The 20,587-nt window shown below is 41.1% G+C and overlaps 1 protein-coding gene across 1 annotated transcript in view; it reads right to left on the bottom strand.

The window, feature by feature from the left end:
* Positions 1-14,793, bottom strand: part of SLC7A8 (solute carrier family 7 member 8) — a 48,524-nt gene extending 33,731 nt beyond the window's left edge. The window contains exons 1-3 of the mRNA XM_029952109.1: positions 13,918-14,793; positions 1,847-2,051; positions 934-1,085 (exon numbers count right to left, since the gene is read on the bottom strand). Coding sequence (XP_029807969.1) covers positions 934-1,085; positions 1,847-2,051; positions 13,918-14,068 — 508 coding nt within the window. The 5' untranslated portion in view covers positions 14,069-14,793. The remainder of the gene's footprint in view (positions 1-933; positions 1,086-1,846; positions 2,052-13,917) is intronic.
* Between the last annotated feature and the right edge of the window lie 5,794 nt (positions 14,794-20,587).

Genomic DNA, 20,587 nt, shown 5'->3' with positions numbered 1-20,587 from the left:
CAGGCACCGCTGCCCCTTCTCTGAAATTTTACTGCAGTTGAATCCTCACTACAGAACTTGTTTCTGTGGCTTTTCTCCCCAGTTAGGCAGAAAGCATATCAAGGGAAGGGACCATAGACAATGCATTTATTTTCTCCCAAATCACAGCTTTACACTCTCCTCCCAAAGAGTTTTAAGATGTGAGCTGAAAGATTGAGGTAGAGATGGATGAAGCCAGAAAATAAATCTTTCTACAAGCAGCAGGGAGCCTCCATGGTGTATGTTCTGGGAAGAGAAGGAATTAGATCTGCCACCTTGAGTATTCATTTGCCTGGCTCTTGTACTTACCTGCTCTAGGAACGTGATAATATTGGCCCTGCTTACCTCATGGATTTGTCAAGAGACTCAGATCAGATAATACCGGTGAAAGTGCTGTGTATGATGTAAAGAACCTTGCCGGTAAAAAAAACCGTGGCCCTGAGCAGCTATTTACGTTTCATCTTCATCTTCTTCTTTTTTTTTTAATTCTTTTGATGTTTTTCAGGTTTTTTTTTTTTTTTTATGTTTTTCAGTTTTGAAAGACACACACACACAGAATGTGAGCGGGGTGGGGAAGAGAGAGCTGGAGACACAGAATCTGAAGCAGACTCCAGGCTTAGAGCTGTCAGCACAGAGCCCGACTCGAGCATGAGCCATGAGATCATGACATGAGCCAAAGTCAGACGCTTAACCAACTGAGCCACGCAGGCACCCTAGTTTCTTCTTTTTAACACCAAATAATTATATGCAGAATTAATTAATCCAAAGCACTCATGTAGGAAAATTAATGGGGAAGGATGTGGAAATAAAGGAGGGAAGGAAAGAAAGAAGGAGAGGAAGGAGAACCAGAGACAAGCAGACCACCAGGAAGGCCAAAAGAGGCTATCCTGAGAGCAAGGCCCAGATGGCACTTACATAAGCAGATGGCAGCCAGGAGTCGAAGGCCAGACTCTGGAGGGAAGCAGGTGGGGAAGAGAGGCTGCAGCACATAGTTGGAGAAGGTGAGGGCGATGACAGCCTGGTTGGTGGGGTAGATCACCAGCACCGCAATCCACAGCCTCAGGAACCTGAAGGGAGAACAGGACAGAACTTGACCCAAGTCAGTCACAGAGACCCCCATCCCCAATGACATGCACGGCGGGGATTCACCAGTCATCAAGAGAAGCCTGGGCAAGTCACTGGGCAGGAGAGCTGGGTGGGCTAAAGGGGTACGTTTCTTTTTCAGGGATGCTGAGGAGCCTAGCCCCTGCTCAACGAGACAGATGGCCCTCTGCAATCACAATAAAGTGGTTTGACGATGAAGAGCTAAGTGTCTGCTAGTGCGAACACATGTCTTGGAATTCCTTCTCTCTCCCCTCTCCTTTTATCATCTCTTCTCTATGCCCTGGCCCCCAGCATCCAGTGGTGGAAAATAAGCAACTGCCAGGGGTGGCACTGAGTGGAGGCATGAGGGGAAAGTTCCTTCCACATCCCTGGCTCCTTGGTGAGGGTTCAGTTCCTCAGTAGCAGGACTATAGAAGCTGAGGAAATTCAAGATCAGAGCCTGGGTTTTGTTTTGTGATGTGCATTCTCTGAGAGTTTATGGTTAGCGTTGTCATACATTCAGTTTGCTAATCACTCATAGAGTCTTGCCCACTGAGATCAACAAAGAGGTAAAACGACAATCTGGTTCTTCTGCCATCCTCAGGAGAATCAAGGGGGCATGCAGCTATATTAGTAACCATGAGAGGGAAGCAAAAGAGAAATCCTATTCTCTAGCTCTCCTGGGCATGCTGGAAACTGCTGGCCTTGGCTTCTAGACCACCCAGGCCTCTGTGGATCCTCTTACCCAGCCAGTCCTCCGAAGATGTCTTTGACATACGAGTAGTCACCTCCAGATTTGGGGATGGTGACACCAAGCTCAGCATAGCACAGGGCTCCCACAGCTGTGATGAGACCAGTCACAATCCAGACAATGAGAGCGAGGCCCACAGAGCCGGCATTCTCAAGCACACCTTTTGGCGACACGAAGATTCCAGAGCCAATGATGTTTCCTGCATGAGGCACCAAAGTTGCCGGGGAAGAGAGTGAAGTCAGCACAATTGGCAAGATTGGCATTTGCAGGAATGATCTCATCTCTGGTTTGATCCTAAAATGCCTTTGGAACACACCCTCAGGCAGGTGTGTCTAGTAATAATTTACATGTCTCCTTTGGTTCTCAGGACATCCCTATCGAGTCAGATATAATTTCTCTCATTTTACAGAGGAGAAAACTGAGTCTCAGAGACATCAAGTGCATTGTCAAGTCCACATGGGAGTAAGTAGTGGCTCAGGTATTGAACTTCAAGACCGTCTTACTGTGCTGTACCATGGTCTACTTGAAGCAACAAAAATCTTAAGACTAACTGGAAACGGCAAGACTGGAAAAGAAAGCTCTTCTCAGAGACAATCTTTCGGAGTAGAAAGCTTCAAAAATGACCCTAAGGGCAATACATTTTGGATACATTGTGGTCATACCCCATGACTGGGGGTTTTTAAGACCCAGGAGCATCGATAGCACTCCTGTAGGCTGACTTTTACCCCAGACGTGACAGCCCCACCCTTGGTAAGAAATATGAAATAACCCTATAAAAACAATCCTAGTAGCTTGGAAGTGCAATATGTGCAAAGGTTTAGCACTATATTCTACTGATGGTCATTCTGCTCCATTGTTTCATGTGACCCTCACAAAAAACTTACGAAATTTGGGAAGAGGAGGAATAGGTAATTCTCTCTTTATTTTACAAAGAGGCTAAGACATAGAAGGGTTAAATGACTTTTTCCAAATTCCACGGCTACTGATGGGTAAAATTGGATCTAGAAGTCAGTCTCCTGATGCTTAATCTAGCGCATTTTCCACTAATCTATTTCTGCTTCTCTGTGCAGAAAGGCCACTTTCTCCTGAGAGGTGAGATGGGTAGCAAGAAATAGTTAGCTACTGGGAAGTGTATATTGGGCAAGGGAGGAGTAGATGGGTGGGGGGAGCTCCTGACATGCTTCTTCCCAAGCTTTCCTCTACTTCTTGTGATTCAAGGTGATCAGGGTTCACTGCATAGGTGCTTTGAACGAAAGCTTTTTGAGGGCTGAGGGAAGAAGCAGAGACTAAGTGGATACAGGTAGAAATGCAGAACTGGAGTATTATGAGGCCAGCTCAGTTTGACAATGTTCTGAGGACATGTGAAACTCCACCACCTCTCTCAGGGGGTTTGGAACCAGATCTGGGCTTAACAAGATGCAGAGTATGAGATTTTACACTCAACTTTCAAAAATGACTTTCAGATTTCAACCATTACTCAACCTCAGTCCAGTCCTGAAACGTTCACTTCTAAACCAAAATTCATGCATCTGGTTATTTCAGTCAAAGGGAACAAGGAGAAAATTCATATTTTAAAAACAATACATCTTATTTCTCTTAGATAAAGAATATGCTTTTCACATTACAAAACTGCAGCATGAGATGACTAATAGAAGAGGAAAGGGGTCTAGGCAGGTGTGACAGCAGCAACCATAAGACTGAAATACAGCATATGCAGCTAGATTCAGATGGTAAGGAAGCACATTTGTCTCAAACTTGCCTTCCTTCTGTGTGGATAGTCTGTCTCAACAGAACCAGGCTGCACACACAGATGAAGCTAAAAGAAGTAACAATCTCTCATGTTCAGCTTTGTGATCTAAACATCGGGCAAAGAGAGACAGAAAAATAAGATTCTGGGCCCCATTAGTTCTTAAAGACCTTTCCTTTTCTTGTACATTTACTTAAAGTCCTATGTGATAGGAACAAAAGGACATTGTTTAGCCTCCCTGTCTCCTCCACCAGTCTCCACATGTGCTTTGCATGAAGGTTAGGCTAGTGGAGACTAGAAGACCTTCTGGTGGTGTTCCAAGACTCAGGACACAGTTACCCTAGCAAGTGACCCTTATCTTGCCAAACATAACGTGCTGGTGCCCTCTGGAAGACACCAAGTGCCAGGAGCTGAGAACAAGAGATGGGGCTGCTAACAATGCTGAAAGGTGATATACAACAAATGTGGATTTTCTTAATTCCAACATTTTTTTTCTAGTGAAAACTTGCCCACTGATACAAGTTGGCCCCTTTCTAATGAAGTGGTTTGCTTGATTTTTCTTTGACAGAAGAAGCCAAGCTGGGCCTCATTGTCCAGACATCCTAGGACCAATTTTTTACCAAAAGAGATCTTTATGATAAGGTGATTATATTACTAATTGGGGTGGATGAAAGGGAGGATTGAAACCTTGGCTATACCAGATGAATGGGCATCTCATTCTTAAGTGGTTTTATAGACAGTGAGTCTAAGAGTAAAACAATGGAGAAAAACATCTCTATGATAATCAACTTTCTTCCAACCTCTCATCAAGAAAGGTTTATAGTCAAGATAGAAAAGAACTTTCCCACCTCTCCTTTTTCAAAGCCACTCCAGAAAAACCATATTTGGACAGGGTCCAAGTGTAAAAGCCCTCCAGTTAAAGTCTCTATTGTGCAATTTCTAGAGGAGAGGCCATGTAGAATAGTGGAGGAAACTCAGGCCAGGAGTCCAAGGACTTGGCCTCTAGTCCAGGCCTTGCTGCCTATGCAATATGTGACTTTGGACAAGTCTCATCACCTCTCTCTAAAACTCAGTCATAGCAAAAGGCTCAGAATTGGAGTCATTGATTGATTCTTTACTTTCCCACTCACAAGCTGTGTGACTTGAATTTTTCTTTCCTTTACCTGCTGAATGGGAATAATTGTTCCTGCCCTGCCTACCTCACAGGGTTGTTACGGGAATCAAGGGAGGTCACATATGAAAAAAAGGGGGGGGGGGAGGTCATGCATGTGTGGAAGCATTTTACAATCTGTGAAATGCTAGCAAATATAAGGAATTGCTAGAATTTATTGTAGTAGAGATTCTTCTATCTCTAGAAGAATCCAATGCGCTTGCTTTGGAGGCTTGGCTCCAAAACAGCGCTGGAGAGCCAGGACCATGAAGCATTCCCTGAGTCATTTGTCTGCTTGTCTAGGTATAATTTTTAGATGCTGTAGGTGGGTGGCCAGCAGGTAATTGCATCTCAAAAAGTATTTATTGAGCACCCACTCTGTACATGCTTGCTTTAAAAGGTAATTGGGAAGCACTTGCTCATACATGGATTTTTAATGGCAAGACAGAGCCAATCCCCACCCACCAGCCCCTGAAAAGCAAGCATACTGGCCTGAAGGGCTACGAGTGCTGCATCCTCACATATGCCCACTAACATTCACATCTAGCCTTCAGCATCTCCCTGTCTTGTTGGGTAAGAAGGCATCAGCAGATAAAGGTTTTTTCCTGTGTCAGTGGTTCTCATCCAGGGCAATTTTCCCCCAGCCCCAAGGGATGGTTGGCAATGACTGGAGATACTCTTGATTGTTACAAGTGGGGGACGGGGTGCTACTGGCTTCTACTGAGTAGAAGCCAGGATTGATGCTAAACATCCATCGTTCAATACACGTGACAGCCCCCCACAACTACAAAGTGTCTAGCCCAAAAGGTAATAGTGCTGACACTGAGAAACACTGTTCTAACTTCAAGCCTCATTGTCATTATCTGGCTAATCCCAAAGTCCCTTTTAGATTGGAACTTGGATGATTTTGCTTTATGTCAAATACAAATATTTACTGTTCATGGGAATACTCAATTTTAAGCTAAAGAACTTTTTGTTGTAGTAAAAAACATGTAACATTACATTTGCCATCTTAACCATTTTTAAGTGTATAGTTCAGTAGCATTAAATATATTCATTTTTAAGTGTATAGTTCAGTAGCATTAAATATATTATTTAAGTGTATAGTTCAGTAGCATTAAATATATTAATTATATAGTTCAGTAGCATTAAATATATTCATTTAAGTGCATTAAATATATTATTAGGAAATATCTTCAATGGATGATTTGTTTTTAACTGGCTGCTATTATTCAACAAATACTTTCTAAGCACTTGCCACGTGCCAGGATGAATCCTCAGGGACGTGAAAATGAGTAAGACTCAGTTAAGGAATTATATGAATGAAGGCATGTAAGTGGACATGGAGCTAGCTGACAACTGTGCTATATGACAAGATATGAAGGATGGAAGGTCACTGGCATGGGCCATACACAATAAGCTTCCTGGAAAAGGGGAAGTACAAGATGGATGCTGATGAGTAAGAAGACTCAAATCAGCAGAGAGGAAGGGGAAAGCATTGGCTGGTTGATAAGCAGGTCAGATTTGAACTGAATTGTCCAGTTCTTCTTTTTGCCTGATCAGTCCTATCTAAATTTATTTCTGTCTAATTTTATTTTAGAGAAAGAGAGAGACAGACAGACAGACAGCACATGTGCAAGCAGGAGCTGGAGGAATGGCAGAGGGAGAGGGAGGGAGGGAGAGAGGGAAAGAGAGAGAGAGAGAGAGAGAGAGAGAAAGAGAGAGAGAGAATCCTAGGCAGGCTCCATGCTCAGTATGGAGCCTGACTCAGGGCTTGATTCCATGAACCTGAGATCATGATCTGAGCTGAACTCAAGAGTTGGAGAGTTGGGTGCTCAACAGAATGAGCCACCCAGGCACCTCCCAACCTAAATTTCTGAACCAGAGTTAGTAACTGTGTGTCAGGAGACTGGAGGTGGGAGGGGAAGTGAGGGTGGTGGTGGAGGAGGAGGAGCTTGAGGAGAGAAAGAAACTAATATTTATTGAATTTATATCATAGGATACCAGCTTTATTTTAATATTCTACAAAAAACTTCTGTTCTAAAGGTAAGTAAACTGATAATTAACTTGCTGCAGGTTATAAAGCTTATAAATAAATAGGCAAGCAGTTTAAACATAAGACTGTCTTTGAAGCTCCTCCTCTTCTTCTACATCATCAATGCTTCTTCCCTTTCAACAATACTCTGATACAAATCATGGACAAATTCATTATATGCCTTCTACTCCAGCATCAGGGCCTACTTAACAAATGCCTCCTTATCTCTAAGGCAACCTGATCTGCGTGTATTAGCTGCTTACTAAATATTCTATGCAGAATTGTACTCTAAAGAAGCAGCTAAAGCATTTATGTATTTCAGAGATATACAAACAGGTACCTTTAAAATCTATATACAGATGAGGGGGCACCTGAGTGGCTCAGTCGGTTAAGCATTGGGCTTTGGCTCAGGTCAGGATCTTATGGTTCATGGGTTCAAGCCCTGCGTCAGGATCTGTGCTGACAACTAGCTCAGATCCTGGAGCCTGCTTCAGATTCTGTGTCTCCCTCTCTCTCTGACCCTCCCCTGCTTGCACTGTCTCTCTCCGTCTCTCAAAAAATAAATAAAAAACATTAAAAAAAAATTTTTTTAAGTCTATATACAGATGAAAAAGTACACTGATCATTCTGCAGCAAGGGGGCTGTCTCTGGTGGATTATCACCTTCACACATGAAGCACAGTGTGAGGGTGCCTGGAACATCTTCCGGCACATTGTGAAACCCTCTAGCCAGAAGTGACGTCAGTGCTAATGCTGAGGATATTTATGGCAGGGAGCAAACCAATGAGCATACTTGTGACTGTGACAAAGAATGAGGGATGAGATGTAATCAATAAAGCTTCTCAGCTCAAACTTCATTCATTCTATAAATACAATAGCTTAAAATAAACCTGAAGGATAATTTTGCTTCTTAGAAATAAAATTGACCAGTGCTCAGCACAGGATCTAGCATATAATATGTCTGATAAGCGTTGAATGTTAAAATACGCATGAGTCTCAAATCCTATAACTAGCAGCTCCCACCTCTGTCCCCAGGAGCAGCCTGCAGTTTGTCATTTCTAGATCTTCAGGGAGAAGGGACTCAGGGGGCCTCCTCTGTAGGCATGTTCTGGGAAGAAAGCAAGGTATAGTCTTTCTTGCTCTATATGCTCAGCCAGAGGTAAAGATTGCAAGGGAACAACATTTCCTAGTTCCCTGGGTGCCCATATGGTTGTTGTTTTGGGGGTTCTGAATATATTCTTGGAATTATTTGCTTATGCCTGCTTTTTTGACACCCCCCCTAGTCACCCCAAACATTAACAACAAAAGAAGAGCGACAATAGAAATAAAAGAGGCATTTCTTTATAGGCAGCTGTGATGCTGGATTAACCCAGGAAAGCAAAAAACTCTGGTAGCCAGGCAACTTGAGAAACCCCAAACTGTATGCCCCATACCTCCACATCACTTTAATAAACCAGTTTAATTCAGAAAAGCTATATATATGGTGCCAGCCTATTCCAGAACATCATTTGATCTGGGCACAAGGTATTTTTGTTGTTGTTGCTTTTCTAAATAAGATGAGCTATTTGGTTCTGGTTTCTGGACACACATTTTTACCTGCTGAGTTCCTATTTTCTTCTCCCAATCCCAAGAGTCTCCTGCTAACCACTCAATCTTCATAACTGCTCTTTGGGAGAACATAATGTAGCCCTGCCAGTAGCAGCCTTGACCAGATTGCTCCTTGAGTTCCAGGGTTCCTGGAGGCAGGAAGCATGCAACAGGATCCCTGTCCCCAGCTGCCCTGCACTACATGCTCTGGAGAGTTTTGGATAAGCCAATGGCTTCAGAGTTCAATGACCTGGGGGGGAATCCTGGCTCTGTCATTGCCCACTTATTCATTCAAACCTTTCCTTTTTATAACTGTACTAATTACATGGTACTAGAAGAGTATGTTCATAAAGCACTGATCAGAAACTACTATCAATGCATAGTAGTGCTCAGTAAATGGTAGCTACTTACTATTATGATTACACTGCCAGGTATAGCCTTTCTCTATTAACCAAGATGTGTTTGTTTTGACAAGCCTCCTACTTGGCTTCTGTCTTAGAGTTTCCTCGGAGAACAATGAGTTTTAAATATGTTTGCATCCTGACTGAACCAAATTTTAATACCTCGATGTTTTTTTAAAAAATTGAAGTACAAACTCAAGAAGAAATTTCTACACGCCAACCCTCTAGTTAACATCCAATAGATATTTTGGGGATTAGAAAGTTAATACATCATATTAGAGATTAAAATATAAAATATTCTAAAGTGGTATAAAATACATAGGTCTGAAAATCTTTAGGACTTGAAAAATTTTCAAACCAGCCCAGTGCCATTTTGATATGGTTATACAGATAGCCACACTTTTTTGTTGACAAATAGCCTTAACAAAAAAAAGTTTTCCCCCAGCCTTTTCAGTACCAGACTTTCATGGTTTTTCCTGGCTCTGCTACTCTGAGTCATAGTTATAGTCCTCTACGGCCCACTCCCCCTCCACAAATACAAACTAGCCTTTCTCTCTCTGTTACTGATTAGAAATAAGGAGTAGCTAAAAGCTTTGGCCCTGGAGTCAGACCATTTCAGTAATCAGTTGTTGACCACTGGCAAATTACCTACCAGCTCTGTGACTCAATTCCCCATGTTTAAAAATAGAGGGGCATCTGAGTGGCTCAATCAGTTAAGCATCTGATTTTGGCTCAGGTCACGATCTCATGGTTCATAGGTTCGAGCCCCAAATTGGGCTCTGTGTCAACAGCTCAGAGCCTGGAGCCTGCTTCAGATTCTGCATTTCTGTTTCTCTGCCCCTCCCTCACTCGACTCTATTTTTCTCTCAAAAAATAAGTAAACATCAAAAAAAATTTTTAATTAAAAAATTGAGAAGTTATGATATCTACTTCCATGGGATTGTGGTCACGATTAAATAAGATAATATATATAAAAAGTTCATAGCACAGAAACTGTGGGCATTTAGTAAAAGCTCAAGAAATACTACTCTTTTATTTTGACACTTTTAAAGATTTTATTTTTAAGTAGTCTCTATACCCAACGTGGGGTTCAAACCCACAACCCGAGATCAAGAGTTGCATGCTCCACCAACTGAGCTAGCCAGGCACCCCAATAAAAATTATTTATAAAAATATCTCAGGGGCACCTGGGTGGCTCAGTCCATGGAGCATCTGACTCTTAATGCAGCTCAAGTCATGACCTCAAGCTCTATGTGGGGTGTGGAGTCTGCTTAAGAGTCTCTCTCTTTACCTCAGCCCCTCCTTCATGTGTGCATGCTCGCTCTCTCTCTCTCTCTCTCTCTCTCTCTTTCTCTCTCTCTCAAAAAAAAAAGAAAGAAAAAAAAAGAAAAAACGAGCATATATATATAAACAAATAAGGACCTCTGCCCAGGGTCTAAAGGAAAACATTCCTTTAGAAAATAAAAGCAGAAATAATAGAGAATAATGCTTAAAAGTTCAATTCAGGATTCGGACAAACTCTAGGTTTGCATCTCGCCTTCAATACTTTTTAGCTATATGATTTTCAACAGGTTGCTTATCCATCTGAGCCTCTATTTCATTATCTGGAGAAAGAGAGAAGTATCTACTAGGCCAGGTATTGTCAGGGATAAACAGGATATTGATGTTGGATAACTGCACAAGTTTCAGGCACTAATATATTAGTGCTTAATAATGATAGCTCTTGGGGGTTCAGTCAGTGAAACATGCAACTCTTGATTTTGAGGTTGTAGGTTTGAGCCCCATGTTGGATGGATATATTGCTTAAAAAGTAAAATCTTTAAAAAAATAATGAAAGCTCTTAACAGTACCTTACCTCTGGTATATTTAGATCAACTTTACTGCTCTGTCACACTCTCTTGTCACACTCTCTTTAGATTTTGGGGAACTGAACATTCATAATGAAATGTAAGTTCATTTATTGTCAACCGACTTCCTTAGCCAAGTACATGGAGAACAATAGTCTGGTTAGATTAAGGCAAAGGTGATATTAAAAATTAAAATGCCTGGGTGGTGCCTGGCTGGCTTTGCCAGGAGAGCATGCGATTCTTAATCTCAGGTTTGTGAGTTCAAGTCCTATGTTGAATGTAGAGCTTACTTAAAGAAAACTTTTTTTTAATAGCCCAACCTAATTGTCTAGGTTGATGAAATTATTCCTTGCTTAAAGATTTTCAAGCCAGGTTCCCAGCAGTCCTTCAGATAAACACTTCTTATTACTACTATATTCAGACTTTTGCCCAAGAGCCAATTAAGTCCAACAATCATTTGAGTTATTGTTCCATGTTGGTCACACACTAAAGATTCAGAGATGTAGAAGATTCTTTTTTTTTTTCCTCAAGGGGATAACAGTTTAGCTGTTAACCTTTTACCTATGAAATTTCCCAGAATCCTCTTCTCTATTCCATCTTTTCCAACATTCTTCAAGATGTTTTTTTAATCTAGTGCTGAGTGAGACTTCTCTCCTTGTGCTACTACCATTCACCTAATTTTGCCCTTATTCAGCTCTTACATAACTCAACTGTATCATTAGTTTTTAATGTTATTTATTTAATGTAAATGAATGTCATCTCCCCAGTCAGATTATAAGTAATTCTAGGGCATGGGTTTCTATTAGTTCATTCTACATTCCTGTAACACCTACCATTCTATCATTCCTACTTTAGATCATCAATGATGCTTTTGTTAATGAAATCTTATGAGTTTGTATGAAACATATAGTTTAACTTATCCCTCTAAGTCAGCTGGGTATGAGAGATCGATTTGGGGCAAATGCTACTTTCCTATACTGTGTCACCTGACTCACTTAGGAAATTTCTTTTCTCTTTTTGCCTTCTAATTTTCTTTCTTCCACAGTGTTGATGTTGAACACCAGATCATTAAATTCTGCGTGGAAAATGCCATTTCTATTTTTGCATTTGGTCTTGAAAAACTTGAATCACTATCATCCACTCAGAAACCCCTCTAGAAGAGGACAGGGCTTCTGCTCAGTATATCTGCAATTCAACAGCCATGTAGGAGGGGAAGCAAGGATTTTTTTCCTGAAAGCAGATTATCCTCCTTCTGACAAAAGCAGAAAAAATTTTGCCCTCATACCATCCTAAAGAGAATATCTGTGTCTCACCCTAGCTTAAATGGAGGTAAAATAGTGCCTATTAACTTTCTAAAGATTCTTATACTTTGGAAAAAAATCCTGATTTCCCTGAAATCATCTATTTAGGATCTTCCTTCACCAGAGTTATTATTCTTGTCACTGTAATGTCAGTGGGAATATTGGGACTAATCTCACACTGAAGCTCAATCTATGAGATTGTGGGCAAATTAGTAGTAACAGTTATCCAAATAAGACTGTATTTCTTCAATATTTAGAAACCTGTTGAAGAAAGAGACAAGAACTACCTCAATATACAGAAAAATATCCTCCACTCTTGAATATCTCCACATATACAGGGGTGGGTGAGCAAGGCTGAGGCAGGAAGGAGGTTTGATTGTGCTTGTGTTCATGTAGGTATACATATCTGCATATGAATAAGAGGAGGAAAATGCTTAATCCTATCAGTCAAACTGGTGAAAGAGGTAACAGGCTCTGGGCTATTTATAGACCATAAATTGGCATGTGCTGTACATATTGAGTACTCTGCTGATCTCATTTTTTGAGCAATTGAGATAAAGGAGAAGCAAAGAAAAGGTAATGAGAGATTTAGATCATGATTGTAATTTTCTAAAATAACATTACCTTTCTTTTAAATGTAGATGCCGGGTAAACCTCCCAGAGTCAGAGAATTAGATAAAATGGGATTCCATTTTGAAAACAGAGTGGAGATAACATGATCACCAAAGTCTGGGTGTAGAAGTGAAGAGGATTATCTGAATACTGTACTGATTTTATTTGACTTCAAGGGGGTTCTCCAATGTCACTATTGCTCGGGTGCCAAAACGCCTCTGTGCTACTGCATGTAGCATGGGCTCATCCAGAGACACTAATTCATGGGCAATAGGACACGATAAGCCTTCAAAAGGAACTTTGGAGAGATGACACAAACATATATGGCCTGACCATCCTTCACCCCATTCTCTGGGAAGAGTCTGTAAAGCCCTCTACCAAAAACAGCAGAAGAAATGCTCACTCTCTGAAGTAATGAGCCATTGCCCATTCATCTCCAGGGCCTCTCTGGAAAGAGGAAGATTTGTTGTTTAGAAATGGAACCATATTTGGGACCCTCTGCCCAGCAGTGTGTGGTTAGGGGGTTGGAATGGCCTATACCTGCACTCTCAGGGACACTCAGGCCCCCCAGCTTCAAAGCCTTCCAGCTGGGACCCATTTTACCCATCAGGTCCTCCTTTACTCCACTTTCTGGTCATTCTAGTTACTCCTATTTCCCTTTAAGAGCCTCATAAGGTCTTCCATGAATGTTAGGAGATGGGTGGACTCACAGGCAACTAGAGAAACTGCAAACTGTATGTTTACAGAGAAGCGTAATCTGTTTCTCCCTTTCTCCATAATTTATGTCCTCATCTGTGAAATGGGAATTAACAGCCCTATTGCATCTACTTTATAAAGAGAAAGTGCTGCATAAGATGAGAAAAGCTATAGAAAGGCAAGGCATTCTTAGTGCTATTGTAGCTCTTTTTATTACACATCCTCTAGGCCCACAGTTTCATAGGATGTAAAACAACAAAACATCTAAATGTGTCTCAAAGACAGTCCCCAACCTACTAAAGAGATGGCTGCATGAAAGCCTGTTAAAAATTCAGGTTCCCTAGCCCCACCTTAAGCCAACTAAATCAGAACCTACAAGTGTGGAGCCAGGAGACTTGTATTTTCAACAAACTCCCAGGCAATGCTGACCATCAGCCAGGTGTGTGAACCCTATTTGCTCCATTCTATGAACTCTGGACAGAACTGCTCAGCCTGCTTTGAAGGAAGAGATATAAGACAAACAGCTTCCTAGACCCGTCAAACCTGACCACTGGGGATGGGTTACAGCACAGGTGAACAACAATCTTTTTTTAAGGGAGTAGGAATAAAAAATAACACTTTAGAGGGGGCACAAGAGGAGACCACCAGAGAAGGGGAGGAGGGGTGGATGGGAAAGGAAATTGGACTCACCTACAATGATACCACAAGCACTGACCAATCCAATCTCTTTCTTCAGGGCTACTCCGCCTCCTCCAGAACCAGACTCGGGGCTGGTTTCCGACTTGCTCCCACCTGGGTGGTTCTTCTCAGTGTTGTTTCGGTGCCTGGCTCCTTTTTCCATCTTTCCTATTGGATTTCAAACTCCGAAAGGTATCTCTCTTTCTAAATATGTGTGGGTGCAAATAAATTTTAAGAGATTGTTTTTCAAATAGAAATGTCCTTGTCCGAAATAAGGACCACTCCTACCCTCTTAAAAAAGACTCAGGCAGATAAAAGAAAAAAACTGCAAATCTTCCTATTCCGTATTGACACTTTCTTGTCACTCGTGCTTACAAACAAGGACAGGGTTGTTAAAAGTGGGGGAAAAGAGACATAGATATTTAAATATAAAAATAGAACTGTACCAGCTACTCTGGCTGGAATTTTCCTGAAGAGGATGTAGATCTTCAGAGACCAGAAGGGTTCTGCAATGTGTACCAGGCAGTGGCTTATTTTAGACGCTTCAAAGAGCTAGTCTGGGTTTCATTCAGCTCTGCCCCTAAGAAAACAGATTGTCTTTACCTCCCGTAGCCTTTTCTTTTACGATGAAGATAAGAGTTTTCATTAACTGAAGGGAAAAACGCAATCCTCCGGTACTTTCTTCTCTTCCAGAAAAACAACTGTGGACCAGACCGGTTTGCTCTAGATCTTGTTTCCACCTGCTGTGAGTTTGTTTTCCCCTTCCTGTCTTCTGCCTTCCGCTTTCTCCAGATGTCCTCTTAGTCTCGTTTGTTTTCCTGTCCTTGTTTTCTTTCTTCCAAGCTCTGTCCTCAAGGCACAGACTGCCCCATCTCTCTAGGTTACGGCCCTGGCACACACGAATGTGCTTCCCTTTTAGCATGGGGTTTTATAGGCTGAGCTAGCTCCGCCCCCACCTCCTCCGATTCTCTCCATCTTCACTCCGTCTCCTCCCTCCTCTTCAATTTAAATATTCGCACACAGCCCCAAAGATCACCGAGAAGATGGATTAAAATATTCTGCTTTGTAATCGTCTCTCATTCTCCATCTTTCTCCTTGTGAGAAGTGGAAGTAAAATCCTTCCATGTCAACTGTTCTGGGAGAGTTCATTAGCTGGTATAGCGTTACAGGTCATACAGCATTTGTGAGCTTTATAAATAAGGGACCGGTTGTGCAGACACTTCCTCAGAAATACACTGGCGACTGTACTAAAATATTTATGTCTGGATCATTTGAGGATACAGGAGAGAAGGTTGTAGGGACCTTGTCTTCAAGTTTCTGAAGGTAGAAGGAAATGCATGGCTGGGGGAGGGGAATGGAAAGAAATAAGAATAATGGAAAAGAAGTTCATTTAGTAGAATTGTGAGCAACAGTTCTATTCAGTGTTAGCTAAGGCAGGATGAAAATGACTCCCACTCTGGACCCAGGAAAGAATTACACAAAATCTGGTAGGATGGAGCCTTTCACAGCTTCTAGTATTTTTTGCATCCATGAATTATTTGAAAGACAGTCCAGGGAAGGAGTGGAGAACTATTAAGACCTCTATGATCATAAAACAGATTGTTGATGTTAAGAAATGACCAACTTATATTGATATTGTGTCTTGGCTTCCATTAAGAATTTCACCCAGGAACTGCTGCTTTACGGTGAGAGCAATGACACCTATTTATAATTGTAAAGTACTTTTGAAAAAGCAGTAAGAAGCAATATAGCAGACCACATGATAAATCTAAAATAAAATTAATTTCAAATCCATATTATGCAAAAATACTAGATTTTAAAGTGGGTCTCAAAAATAAAGGTCCCCAAGCTGACTACAAAGTACAGAAATTTGGCTTCAGTTTTTGGAAAATATTCCAAAAGACTCTGCATTTTAAGGAAAATAAATATTTAATTCCTTAAAATAGGGATGGTTGAACTATTATGGCAAAGACTTTCCAAATAAGATAAAGTCCAATCCAGATTATTTCCACTTTGCCCCCTTAACCACTCAGCAAGTACTAAGAAGTTTCAAAGGTTCAGAGTTCAACCTCTTCTCTGCCAGTTCAAGATACAGCAAATTGAAAGTCTCAGCAAAATAAATAAATAAATAAATAAATAGGATTTTCAATAAAAAGAACAGAGAGGAAAGGAATATATAGAACAAAACTCCACGGGAGAGCATGAGTCATGGCAATTTTGAGTTGCCTCTGGCCTTTCCTGAAGGACAAAGCATTGAGGAAATATTTGATGGACTCATTTTTAAACAATATGATTTGACGACTTCTCCCCAAATTTCAACATTAAGGTATAAACAAATAATCTTTCTCCTTCCCAAACATGAGTTCTTTCAGTTACATTTATATTTCTAATTTAAATGTGTCGATTTAATATGAGATAAAACATAAATGTGACGAATTTGAGTTCTCTTGCTAAAATCAGTGCAAACTGACCATAAAATGGCAGGCTTTAGCCAGCTGAATTTATGATTAAAGAAGTTAAGGAGGGTAGGGAGCCTGGGTGGCTCAGGCAGTTAAGTGTCAGACTCTTGATTTTGGCTCAGGTCATGATTTCATGATTTTGAGCCCCACATAGGTCTCTGTGCTGATAGTGTGGAGCCTGCTTGGAACTCTCTCTCCCCCTCTCTCTCTGCCCCCCTCCTGCTCTCTCTCTCTAAAAAAAACTTAAAAAATTTTTCTAAAAAGGAGTTAAGGAGGATTGTGGGACCAAGTACGTTTTTGGAACATAGTGGTACTAAACATACCACTAAAGTACTTAGTACTTAAGACTCTTCCTCTTTAACAGGACCATTTATTCATATTACATGGCTCTCTTCAGGTTGGAATCTTTTTGTGAAATAAACCCTAGATGTGTCAAAATACCACATGACTAATATTGAATACAAGAGAGTAAAAAATGTCTTGGTGTAATATGCTGAAAAAAAATCTATAGAAATGATTAACTGATTTTTCTTAACTTTTGAGCACTGAGTTATTTTTTATTCATAACTATTCTACATTTGCCTTTATATCTTTTATTCTACTTTCTACATTTAAATAGTGCTTTATAGGGGCACCTGGGTGGCTCGGTCGGTTCAGTGTCCGACTTTGGCTCAGGTCTTGATCTCACAGTTTGTGGGTTCGAGCCCCATGTCGGGCTCTGTGCTGACAACTAGCTCAGAGCCTGGAGCCTGCTTCAGATTCTGTGTCTCCCTCTCTCTATGACCCCCCCCTGCTCATGCTATCTCTCTCTCAAAAATAAATAATAAAAAATTTTTAAAAATGTATTTAAATAGTGCTTTACAGTCTACAAACTGTTTTATGCCAATATCTGGGGTTTGTTTCCCCCTCCTTATTAAATACTTTGGATAGAGAAGGCAGTTACTTTTACTTCTTAGAAAGATTAGGAAGCTAAGGCTCAGAGAAGTGTCTTACCTGAGGTCAAAGAAAAGACAATCTACTTCTGGGCAAGTGGGATGTCAATAGTTTATACATGGAGAGTTTTTTCCCAGGACATAATAGATACTTGAAGATTTTGATCAGGGCCATGTCCACATCTTCTTAAGTTGGTGTCATAACTGTGCCTTTTAGACAGCCACCTTGATGTTAACACTTAACATCTGTTCAGTGAGACCCACAGGACTTCTGCCCTCCCCTCAATATTTGTCACCTCCTTCACATAGTTCTCAGTTTGGCCACTTTCCAACTGCATTAGCACAACTCTGTTTCCAGTATCCAGGTTACTGTCTATTGTTTATTTGCATGCTTAGGATAGGAAGAAAGTGATCCTTTTAACCTGGGAAAGGGTGGTCAAGAGGGTCGTTTTCTTATGAACAAGGACTTAGCAAGTGAAAGGCTATGTGAGGCTGACCCCTACTGCACAAAGGAAGATATGGCACAGGAACATGCTAGTTGTATATAGTGAACAAAAAGCCCTGTTGACATATTCCCTTTTGAAACAACAGCTAAGAAGTATCTGGTTTAAAAAATTTTTTTAAATATTTATCTATTTTTGAGAGCGAGAGAGAAAGAGAGAAACACAGCATGAGCAGGGGAGGGGCAAAGAGAGAGAGGGAGACACAGATCCTAAGCAGGCTCCAGGCTCTGAGCTGGCTTGAACCCACAGACCATGAGATAATGACTTGAGCTGAAGTCAGACACTTAACCGACTAAGGCACCCAGGCACCCCAAGAAGTATCTGTTAATGCAGAGGAATAAAGTACAAAACACATTTACTCCATTCTTCTCTTTTCTTTTTTTTTTTTTTTTTCTGGAACCAATAGACATACACTTTATTCGTTCATTATAACAAAGCTATGAACTCTGAGATCACAAAAGGAGGACCTAAATCTCTTCCTGGAGGAAACTCATAGTCCATGCTTGCACTCCACTCTTCTTCCTGCACCGATATGCCCAGAGTCAGAGGTAACTCTGGTTTCAGTTAAAGCCAGCTTTCTTCTTAAAGTCACAGTTACCACTGCCTATGGTCAAATAGGCCATGGTGGCTGAGCTAGTTGTTCTAGAACCCTTTATTTCGTTAAAAATAGAGCAGATGAAAATTAGTGAGCAAAGAGGAAAGGAATAAAAAGAAAAAGCCAAAACAAGTCAGAAAAGAAGATAAAATGTGAAGATGTAGTTAGTTAATAAGCCCTTTTTAGTGTATGCTCTGTTTGCCTTTTGGACATATTTCTGAGTTGAAAGGAAGTCGTATCATCTAGGGTTTATGCAGTCTTGAGAATTTGGATGGGACAGATCCTGTTTTGTTATGATGGTCAATGAATTCATGCTCTTCTGGAGATAATGATGAATCCTCGCTCTGACAATAAAGACAAAAATTCCAGCAGATTATTCTTCTGTCTGCTGCTCTTGGCTAGATTCCACGGAGCCAGCCCAGCACTAGTGGGAAAGAAAGAAAGGTGCATTCCCTGAGGCAGCCACATGTCCTTAACTCCTTTGCTGGGCCCAATCTGTCTCAGGGTTTGATATTTTTTCTAAGCCTTTAGGCATAGAAAATAGGAATAGTTAAATGTGGAAACCTTCCAGTTTCTAATTGGTTTTCACTGTGGATTTATGTTTACCAAAAATGAAGGCTCACACCTTTTAGGATATGGAAAATAAGTTCCCCGAAATTAGAGATTTGTTTTGTTCACTGCTGTAACCCCAGTACCTAAAATGGTGCCTGGAACTCAATAAATATGATGGATAAAATGAATGAATGGATGATAATGTACATTAATGCATCATAAATAAATTAAATAAAGCTGCTGGACTGATGTGTGGATTAACTGAAGTAATATGCTTGGAGAGGAGCTGAACTATAGACGAAGGAGAAAAACACAATTAAAAGTTTGACTTTGAAGATTATTTCATATGGAACACAGATCCCAAGGAGGCCCCCAACACTGCCTGGCATTCTTACCACCATATGCAGTCAACTGACTCTTCCACTGACTTTCATTCTACTCTCTGCAAATACCATCCCCCAAATCTGCACTTTCAGTTGATGTCCTTGCCTATTATTTCATGGAGAAAACAGAATGGCAGAAGAGAACTTCCACATCCCCCAACAACTAATTCTGTCAATCTGCCAGAAGCTGTACCCACATACTCTGCCTTCTCTCCCATAGAAATGGATGTGCTGTGCTTGCTCCTATGTAGCTCCCTGACTTGTACACCAGCTTCTCTGACCTAGCTCATCTACCCAGGGACTTTGCTCCTGCAATTATTCCTCTCTCTCCTGCGTCATCAGTTTTTCACACTCTAGGGGATTATTCCTATCAGTATACAAATGTGCTCTAATGGCTTCCATAAAAAACAAAAACAAACAAAAACCTCAACCCTAACAACTTCCCTTGACTCTACATTCCTTTTCAGCTGCCACCCAACTATTTTGATCCTTTGTTTTTACTTCTTCACCTCCATTCATGCTTGAATCCACTACATTTAAGCTTTCATCTCCATCACTCCACTGAATCTATTCTTGTCAAAGCTCACCAAGAGCCACCACAGAGTCCAATCTTGTAACCATTTCTAACTCTTCATCTTACTGATCTTCCAGAAGATGACTCTTGGCCATCCCCTCCCCTGGCTTTCACCTTCCTCATTGGCCTCTTCTCAGGCTCCTTGACTGGATTTTTTTTTTTTTTAACAGAGAGCGCACAAGAATGAGAGATGGGGAGAGGTAGAGAGAGAGGGAGAGAGAGAATCCCAAGCAGGCTGCATGCTGTCAGTAGGGAGCCTTGTGGCTCAATCTCACAAACCATGAGGTCATGATCTGAACTGAAATTAAGACTCGGATGCTTAACCGATGTTTAACCCAGGCACCACAGCTGGATCTTTTTTCTTCCTAAGCAATCCTCTTCTCTATCCTCCCTAATTGGGTGATCTCATCCAGCCCTATGACTTTCAGAAACATCTATACACTGATATTTCTCAAATGTTTAGATCCAGCCCTCATCTCACTCATAAGCCCTAAAGCTAGCCATCTAACTGATATCTCTGTTTGGATGTTCAATAGGCACCTCAAACTTAGTATGTCTAGTGCCTGCATGCCTCTCCAAACCTGCTCTTCTTTCAGTATTCCCCACTTTAGGAAATGGCACTATTTGGTCAGGCTAAATATCCTGAAGTTAACTTTGACTCTTGGGTTTCTCTACCACCCAAAT

The sequence above is a fragment of the Suricata suricatta genome, chromosome 9, assembly GCF_006229205.1.
Source record: "Suricata suricatta isolate VVHF042 chromosome 9, meerkat_22Aug2017_6uvM2_HiC, whole genome shotgun sequence".
Lineage (NCBI taxonomy): Eukaryota > Metazoa > Chordata > Mammalia > Carnivora > Herpestidae > Suricata > Suricata suricatta.
This window is presented reverse-complemented; position numbering and strand designations above follow the sequence as displayed.